The sequence below is a fragment of the Nannobrachium achirus genome (genome assembly GCF_963921795.1).
Source record: "Nannobrachium achirus genome assembly, chromosome: 11".
NCBI lineage: Eukaryota > Metazoa > Chordata > Actinopteri > Myctophiformes > Myctophidae > Nannobrachium > Nannobrachium achirus.
In genome coordinates this window covers 46,591,761-46,604,260 of record NC_137820.1, presented here as the reverse complement: position 1 = coordinate 46,604,260, position 12,500 = coordinate 46,591,761, and the positions used below count along the sequence as shown (strand labels likewise).

Sequence of the window (12,500 nt, the reverse complement as noted above, 5' to 3'; positions counted from 1 at the left end):
CAGGCTGAAATGAAGAAGCCAAAGGCGCTGTCCTGCAGAGCTGAGGAAGTGGCCAGAGCACAGATCATGGAGACGGCAGCCATAATGCCGGACATCCCACGCCCACACGACGTAGCCGTGGTGTAAGACATAGGCAGCAACCCTGCCAGTCCATACACGCTTCCCGTGAAAATGGCTCCAAAGGAGTTGATGCAGAGGACTTCGATGATGGTGATACAGAAGAAGGGTAACGGTGCCATCTCCACCTTCACCAGCACAGCGGTCAACAGGAAGACCACCAGGACGACTGTCAGACTGCCTAAGATACACAGCTTCTGAGGAATCCTCTGGTGGAGGATGGAGTTGAGGCAGCTGAAGATGGCCATTGGCACCACAGCAGACAACACCATCGCATTGCTGAAGATTGATTGCAGAGCGTTCTGACTGCCCGCCACAGTTCCATTGATGGCAGCGATGCCATCGATGGACGGGTCCTTCAACCTGCTGATTAAGTACATTGTTGCTGTGTTGAAGGAATTCCATGGCAACACAGTTGCCACGCCCAAGTTGAAGAAAATCATCCAGACTCCGTGATATTTATCCCTTGGTGGCGCGTTGGTGTCCATCATGACATCTGACAGAGTAAGAATGAGTGGTGTGTGAACCTCAGTCACTTTAACTTTCGTGTGTTTACGCCAATTGGCACACACACCCACACTCATACCCACACACACACACATTTACTCAAGGACAAGTTGGCAAAGCAAACGACCTGAGGCAGATTAATTAACAGAATGCTTGCCATCGCGTTGCCAAAACAATAAACTATTCACTGCAGAGGCTTTTTTATATAATAATGATCTCTTCTGGAGTGCCTCCGTGCATTTGGCGCGTGCACACGGAGTGCGCGGCCACCCCATTTCGTGGCCGCGCTACGTCTGTTCTTTTGTGTGCGGGGAAAACATAATCCATACAGTAATTTCCATGCTCCACCGAGAGAGAGCTGAAATGGCCCGGTCGCACAACGTAAGAAGAGGGAAGAAAAAAAAGGAGAGAAAACAGACGTTTTTCCAGCGTGGACACAATGCCTCTGAATGAGGACGTGAAAATGATCCAAATTGCGGCCGCGTTGCATCATGGGATATGGAGTTTCTTAGCTCACCAGTGGCTGCGAGAGCAGGTAAACACCTGGTTACCATGATGGTAACCAGCTAACCCTCTAAGCTGACCAGAGTCGGGTTAACTCAGCCGTGGCAGAGCACCGTTAACCAGAGAAAACACATCTGTGGCCGGATTAGGCAGAAGATGTGTAAAAAAAAAACTCTGTCTGGTGGAAACATCATATGTCCAAAGCTGTTATTTTTTAGGATTCAAATTCAAACCTAGCAAAAGTGGAAGTTCTACAAGCTGTTCTTCTTCTTCGAGTCAGTATAGCAATCTCAAATGTTGTTCAAGCTGTTGCTTTAGTTTGACGCTGTATTATGATCAAGTAAGGCATTAAGTAACGAAAAAACTAAAAAGTCTGAATATGGAGATAAGAGGTTTCTGCCCCTACGACAGCAATAATGTATAACAACACAGAGGCGTTCCCAGCTTGAAAGTATACGTGTCTGTGTAACAGGTCTATGGGTACAGTCAAGTACAGTTACAGAACAGTGGAAGTCATAGACAGATTTACAACAAGGGCGAGCTCCCAGAGCGTCCCAGTCCTAAAGACGCATCCTCCCCCACACCCCCGCGTTCCCACCATTGTGCTCAAACTCGTTGGGAAAAACGCACGCGCAGCATCTCACCAGCGTTGCACCGTCTTCCCGTGAGGACGCCAGGACGGGAGGACGGAGCGTCGGCAGGTTAGCATTTCACCAGGTTAGCATCACCAGCGTCGCTCCGTCCTCACTGACAAAATATGGAGGAGTAATATGAAAATAATTATGTTGCAAAAACCGACCTCCTGGTGGCGCTATAGGTTTGGGGCAGAGGTTCTGCTCTGGCATTCAGGGAGTATGTGCGCGCGCACGCGCACACACACACACACACACACACACACACACACACACACACACACACACACACACACACACACACACACACACACACACAGGTTTGCAATTGCTACTTTGTGGGGACATTACACATAGTCTACTATCTTTGTGGGGACATTCCATTCATTTTTAAACCTAACCCTAACCCTAAACCTAACCCTAACCCTTAACCTAACCCCTAAACAGCTTGTGGGGACCTATTAATTTGTCCCCACTTGGTTTTTTCATCTGATTGTACTATATTTGTGGGGACATGAGGTCCCCACAAAGTAGTATTTCCATGTCCACACACACACACACACACACACACACACACACACACACACACACACACACACACACACACACACACACACACACACACACACACACACACACACACACACACACACACACACACACACACACACACACACGCACGCAAACAATAAATGTCCCTTTCACATAGTTTATTTACCACTCCACACATAGAACAACCTAACAGGTCTTCCTCAGGGCATTTTTTGGTTCTTTATTTACCCAGGGTAGTAGCTGAGCACAAATGCAAATTTTCAACGGCTTGCACACACACACACACACACACACACACACGGACACACACACGGACAGACGGACAATTATTGTGTGAGCTTATTATGCATTATGGACATTATTATGTTTATACACATATATTCATACGGTCCATGAATACTGTATGTTCTCACCACACCCTCATTTTATTTCTCTTCTTCAACACTTTAAAACAGGAGGGACAACAAAGTAGAACATTCAACTTAAGGTCTGAGATTAAACCTCTCATCTCCTTTACTTCTTTTCAGTAGTATCACTAGAGGCTATGTAGAAATCCATGCCGTACACCGCATGGATTGTGTTGCACACCGGAAACGAGCACAGGTCTCCGCCAGGTTAGGTGGGTTATTGTGGCCTTAGGATAAGAACGCCAGCACTCACTTTAGAATAAATTCTTCTTGTTCTATTGTAGGTCTCCCCCCCAGCAGCCGCAAACAAGTGGACGTTTCAGCCCAACAGACCTTCCTCAGTTACACACTGAGGAAGGCCTGTTGGGCCGAAACGTCCACGCGACGCGGACGCTCAGCTTTTAAGCTTGCAGATCGGCAATAAACCTATGCCATCAACACGTAACAGAACTAGAGAGTTGTGTTTTAAGCTCGGGGGTCGGTTTTAGAAAATCCAAGCGCTGTTGGTTCCTGATGATAAACACACTTGTCTCTCTGTCAGCGTCTCGTGGACAGATGCTGCATGCTTGGATGTTACACAGATATTGGTGTCGGGCAGAGCCTTCAGAAATGTGTGACCGCATCGCCTGTAGTTGCATGGGTGTTACACAGACATCGGCGTCCGGGGCTGTGGCTTTTGGTGTGTACAGTTAAACACGTCTAATAGGATAACATCAAAAAAGTCCTTGCAGTCTTGTTTCCATTGGGGTCCTATTGGCTCTCTCCTATGTGACTATGAATGAAGACATGAAAAGATCCTTTATCAGCTATAGGGGGTCCTTAGTCCTGAAAAAACGTTGACAACCCCTGATCTATATCATGGCTTTGAAGGCGAATGAGAAAGCTGCACCCAGCACCATTCCCAGGGACACAAAGAAGTCCATAATGGCTCCCGCTGTCTCTGCTTCATGCTGTGCAACCTTCTTCGGTCCAAAGCACCGGCACAGGCAGTCCAGATATCCATTGGAGAAAGCGAAGAGGATAATGAAGAGGATGTACCAGGAGTCATGGCCAAACCACACAGGTAGGTAGTGACGAGGCTGCACGTTACACAGCATGAACAGAGGTACGAAGACCAACCGCAGACCCACCAGGATGGGCAGCCAGATACTGTCTGCACCTGGCCACATACAGACTGCTGTCAGGCTCCTCCCAACGGTGGCCATCACGCTGTGGAGCAGGAAACATGAGACGGGGATGAAGTAGGTGTCCCAGGCTCCTCCATCAGCTATGGTGGACGTTGCGGCCACTGTGACGGCTGGGAAGATTACGGTGGTAATGATGAGATTGAAACACGAAGATATGGCAATCACCCAGATCTGTTTGAGGACGGCAAAAACAGAAACAACTGGCTTGCCTTCCTTTTCTGTCCGACTGAGTGACATTTCCCCACCGGATGTCCCGGGTTTGTTGCTCTCCATGTAGTATCGGAAAAACTCTAAACTGGGCAGTGCAAGGTAGGAAAAGATAGCTAGTAGAATGTTAACGCAGGCTGAGATGAAGAAGCCAAAGGTGCTGTCCTGCAGAGCTGAGGTAGTGGCCAGAGCACAGATCATGGAGACGGCAGCCACAATGCCGGATAGCCCATGCCCACACGACGTAGCCGTGGTGTAAGACATAGGCAGCAACCCTGCCAGTCCATAAACACTGCTTGTGAAAATGGCACCAAAGGAGTTGATGCAGAGGACTTCGATGATGGTGATACAGAAGAAGGGTAAAGGTGCCATTTCCACCTTCACCAGCACGGCGGTCAACAGGAAGACCACCAGGACGACTGTCAGACTGCCTAAGATACGCAGCTTCTGAGGAATCCTCTGGTGGAGGACAGAGTTGAGGCAGCTGAAGATGGCCATCGGCACCACAGCAAACAACACCATCGCATTGCTGAAGATTGATTGCAGAGCGTTCTGACTGCCCGCCACAGTTCCATTGATGGCAGCGATGCCATCGATGGGCGGGTCCTTCAACCTGCTGATGAAGTACATTGTTGCTGTGTTGAAACAATTCCAGGGCAACACAGTTGCCACGCCCAAGTTGAAGAAAATCATCCAGACTCCGTGATATTTATCCCTTGGTGGCGCATTGGTGTCCATCATGACATCTGACAGAGTAAGAATGAGTGGTGTGTGAGCCTCAGTCACTTTAACTTGCATGTGTTTACGCCAATGGACCAATCCCCAATCACATACACACCCATTGTAACTGCGTGGATATCAGTCTGGTTCTTCCCAGTGTTATTTTCTTTTCCAAGGGGCGGTTACAAAAAGATTCAAACAGACTCTATTGGTTAGACCTACGACCAATCAAAGAAGTGCAAAGGTGATAAACCCGTCCTACATTTGCATACTGGTTGGTTCCTCACAACTTGTGAGGAGTGATACAGTATATTTGAATAACTGAGCCAGGCCTAATCTGCCAAGGGCAATTTTTCTTTGCAATGGCAGATTTGTCTGGCTAGGCGAGGCTAGATCTACAAGCTCACACAGCTTGAGCTTGTATCTGCAATTTTGTCTTTTTTTTTTTTTTTTTAAGTTTAGAAAAGTTTGAAATTTCTTTTTAACACAAATCTTCTCTTCTGGGGGTCCCTGCTGGCACAAAATACTTTAAGATGTGGGTCTGCGGCCAACATATATGAATGTGGGGGTCCTTGGCACAAACAGACCTACTGAGAACTACTGGGCTAGTGCCCAGGGCTAGTGCCCTGGGCTAGTGCCCCTCCACCCCAAGCTTCAAGAAACACATTCTTAAAGTGAAGTGTGATCCGGTGCAGGACAAAGACTGTCCGTGACATAAGCAGTGTGTACAGCCATGCCTGACCGCAGCACTGAGTCACCATCACGAGGAGCTGGATGGCACATTGAGGCTGGTTTGCTCATTCCATTGATACATTCCTGAAGCCTCAGGTCACTGGTATTACCCTGCAGGATTAACTGTCCTCTGGTCCTAGGATTACCATCAACACAACGGACACTTCAAACCATCCATTCAAAGAGTCAATGTCAAAGGTTGAAACGTCACCTTCCTGAGTCATGTAAATACACAACAACAATAAAAAGCTGTCTTTTCAGGCCAAGGACCCCTTAGAGATGAAGCCGGGACCCCCACTACATATTTGATAAGATTGTGTTGCAGATTAAACTTTTTTATTGAATTCATACATGGCTTCGTAGACCTGTTCGACAGCAGTGTCAATTCATGTTTTTTGTTCATGTGTATTTTCAGACATTTAACCACTTAAACCCTTAACACTCGGTCAACTTGTCCTTTGTCTCTGGTCTTCCCTTTTTTCCCTGGCCTCTACACATAATCTCTACACCAAAAATAGCAGATCTACCGTATATGCACGTATGCACGCTATTTTCGGTGAATGTCCCCCCATAGGGATGCTAACGTTCAAGTGGCTAATGTAAAAAAACTAACTATAAGAAATTCCTATCCACCTGTTTCCGCCAGAATTTACTGTAGAATTATTTGTGGGACACCTCCGGGTAACAGCAGACATACAAGCTCATGTCGCTTCGCAGATGCAACCGCTGTGAGCTTGTAGATCACACTCGGCAACGGCGCCGGAAATGCTGTACGCCTTCTGCGCAATGCATGATGGGACGTTGGAAAGTTGTGGATAAAGTAACGTTTTGGCGCCCCCCCTGTAGTAACTCCGAGGACCCCCTAGGGTTTCACAGACCTCCTGGCGAAGACCCCTGATCTAAACTATCCCACTGCAAGCCAAATAAACGATTAAGGAATAGTGGCAACTGTTCAGTATCCCCCACAGTCTGCATGTCAGACACCACAAATGGTTAAGTGACGCACATTTCCAACTCACATAGTTATGAATGTAAACCTAGTAAAGCACACACAATACGTTATGCACCATACACGATAACACATGACTAAATAAGCGGCTTTAAACTTAGCCGTGCCCTTTGTATTTTCAACGGGGATGCTATGCCATCAAACCACTTAGGGAGAATCTAAAAATAGTATTTTAGGAAACACTCCTCCCCCCACCCCATCATAATGTTCCTGATTCAGTTAAACAGTCATGTCAGGTATTGCTTTAAAAGGAAAGATGTTAAAATAGTTTATCACGCTGTCTCTTGGTTTATATGTGGGCATGCTCAGAGAATGCAATAGGAGCCTGTCCTATATGTGGTGCGTGTGTGTGTGTGTGTGTGTGTGTGTGTGTGTGTGTGTGTGTGTGTGTGTGTGTGTGTGTGTGTGTGTGTGTGTGTGTGTGTGTGTGTGTGTGTGTTGCGTGTGTGTGTGTGTGTGTGTGTGTGTGTGTTTGTGTGTGTGTGTGTGTGTGTGTGTGTGTGTGTGTGTGTGTGTGTGTGTGTGTGTGTGTGTGTGTGTGTGTGTGTGCGTGCGTGTGGTGCTGATCTCATTTCCCTCTATACACACACACTCCCCTGTTAAACATGATACAACAAACAAACCCACACACACAACAAAAACAGCACAATCGCGCACACGTTGGCACACACACACTGACAGTTAATACTTTCCAACAAAACCCAGCCTCCTCCTCCTCACATGTGTTACGTATATCGTCGCTGTAGAGCAGAAACCTCTTATCTCCATATTTTAACTTTTCGTGTTTTTTTTGTTTTTTTATAAATTAAAGAGATATTTCACTTTGAAAAAAAACTTTTTGTCATTTTATCGTCTAATCAGGCTTTTATGAACAACCTGAACAGTTTTTAATTTGCTTCATTCAATATTTAGATATTTGATGTTATCAGGCCCTCCCTGTCCAGGGCCCCTCCCCATACACACCCATTGTAACTTCAAACTCCATTTTAATCATGATAGATTCATTAAAAACACCCATTATTATTTTTTTCTGGTGACTCATACTACCTTCCTAATATGTGAGCTGGCCGTGTTTTTTTAATAACTTTTTTCATTTATTTTTAATAATTCTTTGGGAAAATGTAGTCACCAGAGAAAATAATGGGTGTTTTTAATGAATCTATCATGGTTAAAATGGAGTTTGATGTATGGGGCCCTCCTCCTGGAGGAGGAGGCCTGATAACATTTACATCAAATATCTAAATATTAAATTAAGCAAATTAAAAACTGTGCAGGGTGATCATAAAAGCCTGATTAGACTATAAAATGACCAAAGGTTTTTTTTTTAAGTGAAATATCCCTTTAACACCCTACTTGATCATACAGATCTGCAAGCTCAGAAAGCTTTAGAGCGTGCAGATCTGCTACTTTAGGATGCTTCTGAATTTGAATCACAGTTTTGGACATATGAGGTTTACACCCGACATATATGATGATATGCACATACAAACACATGCTAAGAATAGCACCCAGGAATGTTTCAGAAAACACTCTCACTCTCTCTCTCTCAGACGGACGCACGGACGCACGCACGCACGCACACACACACATACACACCTGACCCTACATAACATACGTATACATGACTCCCCATTCCTACACACTGGCACGCATATGGAAACGTGTCCCCGAGACATGCTGCTTGAAACGTCTCCTCTTTCTTCCCTCTCTCTTTCCTTCAGACTCCCGCTCTTTCATATACCGTACATATTCCTCCATGTTTCTCTTCCTTTATGTCTCTCTCTCTCTCTGACACGCTCTAACCCTGCACATGCATCTACACAGTCAAATCCTCAGTGCAAAATGTATCCTTTTGTAACTAAGAGAGTGGTGCTACAGTCACCAAATGAACCCAAATTGGTGACATTTTGTACACTCTCACAATTATAGGACATTTTAACCACTAAAAACCACTGAAACACCCGTCTCTGTCGGGTGGAAACCTCATAATATGTCCTGAAAAGCAAGAGTTTTGGACATATTACTGTATGTCAAAAGAAAAGTTGCTTTCAAATTCAAAACTAGTAGATCGACAAGCGATATACTTCATTGACTGGTGTCCAGAAGGGATCGCCCCCGAGAATAAGAACTTCTGGGAACTCAGATTAGAAGGGGTCTAGTCCCAATACAAGGGGTCGCTTCTTTCCCTCTGCACCAAAACAGCTATTCCATTTCACCAAATGTTCACCTATTTTTGACACAATTTGGCAAATATCTGGCAAACACCCACGCGCGTACAATGAGTACTTTTACATTTGGTACTTAAAGTACATTTTGATACCATATTTTTTTACTCAAGTCAATTCTACTTTGACTTAATTAAAAATATGAGTACTTCTTCCTCACATTTGAAATGTTTATTTATGACCACATAAACAGAAGTACTACAAGGATGCCTCATACAAAGGTCATAAACAATGACAGTGCAGTCAGATAATATGAAAGAACAGCCAGTTACAACGGCAGAGCATTGTTACTGTACATACAGTATAGTTGACATACTTGTCAGACACAGCAGACATAAATCATGGGTAAAGGAAACAACACCTCCTCCAAATTGAGCGGCTTCCTATAATGGCTGATACTGAGCAATACCTTGTTAACTGTTTGGCCCTCCTTTTGGAGAGGCCTGTCACACACACACCCACACGCGCATGCACGCACGCACGCACGCACGCACGCACGCACACACGCGCACGCACACACACAATGCTAGAGTTGAGACCCGGTTTAGATTTCTTGGTTGTTGAGCAGTCACAGATGCTTGGCAGATAGCAAACAGGAGAGATGTTGGTTGAGGCTAACTGCTAACAGTACATACTATAGGCCTATGGTGCGCTCAGCTCAGGTGCTCTCTGCTCTGCAGGGTGAGATAAGGACAAACTGGATGAAGCCTACTGCTGCCAAAGGACAGAGAAATAAGAAATAATATCTCTCCTAAGAAATCATTTTTTCTTTTATGTTTGTCAGCTGTGAATATGTGTCTGTCTGTCTGTCTGTCTGTCTGTCTGTCTGTCTGTCTGTCTGTCGCTCTCTCTCTCTCTCTCTCTCTCTCCCGTAAAACTCCACGACAACTTTATCAGAAGAGTAACGCAATCTTCCCTCTCAGGGCGGACAGTCTAACCACAAGGCCACTGAGCTGGTCACGAGCTGTTCGTCTATTTTCTTATATTATTTCACAATTTGCTAATTTTTATAGTTTTGTTTGTTGATTACTTTTGATGTAGTAATGGGCTTTCTTTTTCTTTTTATAAAAGTCACAAAGGTCTTTAAATTGTCACTTTACTGTCATATGGGGACCCCCCCCAAAATCATGTGGGGACCCCCCTGGGGGTTTCAGACCCACAGGTTGAGAATCATATTAGAGAACCATATTTCGGTTCCAAATGTGATGGAATTGATTCCGGTTCCTCAATGTTGGATCCGGTTCGGGATCCCAACCCTACTTCCCATGCGTTGAGTTTACCTAAAAAAACACCTGAGGTCTGGAAAAGTTGTTATTGTTGTAGTTTTTGCACAACAACAATTATTCCATCAGGCAGAAACCTTGCATCTCCATACTGAATGCCCTACTTCATCATTCCTACCAGAAAAGTAGAAAAGTAGTGAAAATAGCCGATCTATGGTAAAAGCTCACACTTGTGAGCTAGTTTTACAATGTTTTCTAAAACAAAAGGAAGCGTTTGGGGACATACGTGGTTTACACCCGACAGCGACAATATGTAAATGAGAGCTAATTGTGGACTTGATGGTATTCTGCTGCCGCTGCTCTGTCATTGGGGACGCAACGTAAAAAATAAACATAGGTCTTTAAAGACGCTGTTCTGATTTAATGTGGCTGTGTAAAACCTACAATTTAAAGTGTCTTCTATCTATCTAAACTGCATTGATGATGCAGAGAAAGAAGAGCGGTGGGTTTTGGCTGGGATGTGACAACAACTGCAATGACTCAGAGAGAGAGAATGACTCTCTTGAACTCCAATAAAAAACCCTGCCCTCTCTCATGCACACACAGGGTCCATTTGGTTCCATGGGTACACTCTTAAGACCTGTAAGGGTCCATTTGAAATCCCCTGTAGGCCAACCCTACGCACAATGGCTGCTCACTGCTCCTAGTAGGGTAAATGCAGTGGACAAATTTCACGTATGTGCAAATATACAGCGAGAAAAAAAAAAAAAACATCCCAAGGAGTGGGCATTAAATGATGGTTTATTTTGATCTATTAGCAAAAAAGTTGCACAGCACACCAGTCCTTGTGAGGTGCCGGCCAACGGGACAAATACTAACAAAAAAAGAGTAGAGCCGCACACTCGTAGCTGCCGATGCACATTTATTAAAGGACGACACAGAATAAGAAACCAACGTTTCGACAGACAAGCTGCCTTCTTCAGGGTTATACGAGCAATGGTCAAAAAGACAATAAATACCCGAAAGGCACCATTATTTTGTCTATAACAGTGGTTCTCAACCTTTTCAGGCCGCGACCCCCAAAATAATCATATTTGAACTGGACTGAACCCTGACGAGCACTAAGAGTTGAGGCATTACATTTTGTATAACACGGTTCTATTGTGAAAATAGCATCTACATGCTCACAACGCCTCACGTTGCGAGGCGTTGTGAGCATGTAGATCGGCTATTTTCACAATTTCTGCCTCTAATGTTTGGCCAATGTTTAATTTGTAATCTTAGAGGTGAAAAGTCCTTAAATTATCACTATAGGAATGTATAGATACCCTATACACTTCAACGTTATGTTGGTTTGTTCATTGTTGAGTGAGAAAACAACGTTGCACATTAAGTTAATCATCTGGGGACCCCCCAAAATAATTTGGGGACCCCCCTGGGGGTCCCGACCCACAGGTTGAGAACCACTGATCTATAGAACGGGGACAGAGGGAACAGAGAAACTGCAGGCTTGCCATTTGAACACATCACACAGTATCTGCCTAAAAAAGGTCCATTTTCTGCGGTTGGTAAAGAGACAACCGTAACATTATTGTTCCTTTACAGTTTTCTCACCCCAAAACATCCAAGCAGCCACATTGGACCTGTGTCATTTTCACTTGACTAAAACGGGCCTTTTAATGAGCAGCTGAAGGGAACCACAAACATGTTGTCTTCTTTTTTTTAGGCTACACATGATGACCAAATTACGGAGAGTGACACACAAACACACACACACACGCGCACACACACACACACACACACACACACACACACACACACACACACACACACACACACACACACACACACACACACACATACACACACACACACACACACACACACACACACACACACACACACACACACACACACAACATACCACTTACAGTACTGCATGTATGTATATGGGCGGGCAAACGTTAAATATATCACTGTCTCTGTGGATTATATTTAAGGTATGTAAGGTCTGTAATTGTAGTGAAAAAGATGATAAGATAGATAGAATTAGACCTCACACAGTGTGTCCTCATCCCACAGTGTGTGAGAATATTAAACACACACACACACACACACACACACACACACACACACACACACACACACACACACACACACACACACACACACACACACACACACACACACACACACACACACAGCGTGTCAGAGGGAGATACTTACATAGAGTGGAGCTTGCTGGGGGTTCAGTTTCATGGTTGAAGGCACTGTGTAAAGACAGAGAAAAGTCCAGGTTACATTTCAAAGAACAACACGTATCACAACAATATGAACACATCCCTGTTTCTTCAGGCCAATGATCCATATGGGAGGCATCTTATATATATATATATATTTTTTTGCCTCAATGCAAGGCATTGAGGCACACGAAAGTATAACTTATGTTATGTAATAATGGCCGATGTCATGCTAAAT

The 12,500-nt window shown here is 44.7% G+C and overlaps 3 protein-coding genes across 3 annotated transcripts in view; all 3 read right to left on the bottom strand.

Annotated features, from left to right (window-relative positions):
• Positions 1–608, bottom strand: part of LOC308293606 (equilibrative nucleoside transporter 1-like) — a gene marked incomplete at both ends in the record, with an annotated part of 5,787 nt that extends 5,179 nt beyond the window's left edge. Inside the window, one exon of the mRNA XM_080736193.1 lies at positions 1–608. This exon is cut by the window's left edge and continues 625 nt beyond it. Coding sequence (XP_080592319.1) covers positions 1–608 — 608 coding nt within the window.
• Positions 1–12,500, bottom strand: part of LOC308294392 (uncharacterized protein) — a gene marked incomplete at its 3' end in the record, with an annotated part of 103,941 nt that overhangs the window by 46,206 nt on the left and 45,235 nt on the right. The window contains exon 2 of the mRNA XM_080737124.1: positions 12,249–12,292. Within this exon, the coding sequence (XP_080593250.1) occupies positions 12,249–12,281 (33 nt within the window). The 5' untranslated portion in view covers positions 12,282–12,292. The remainder of the gene's footprint in view (positions 1–12,248; positions 12,293–12,500) is intronic.
• On the bottom strand, positions 3,571–4,854 carry LOC308294722 (equilibrative nucleoside transporter 1-like; the record flags this gene model as incomplete). The annotated part of the gene is made up of 1 exon (XM_080737522.1): positions 3,571–4,854. One exon carries the CDS (start codon positions 4,852–4,854, stop codon positions 3,571–3,573), a length of 1,284 nt encoding a protein of 427 aa, XP_080593648.1.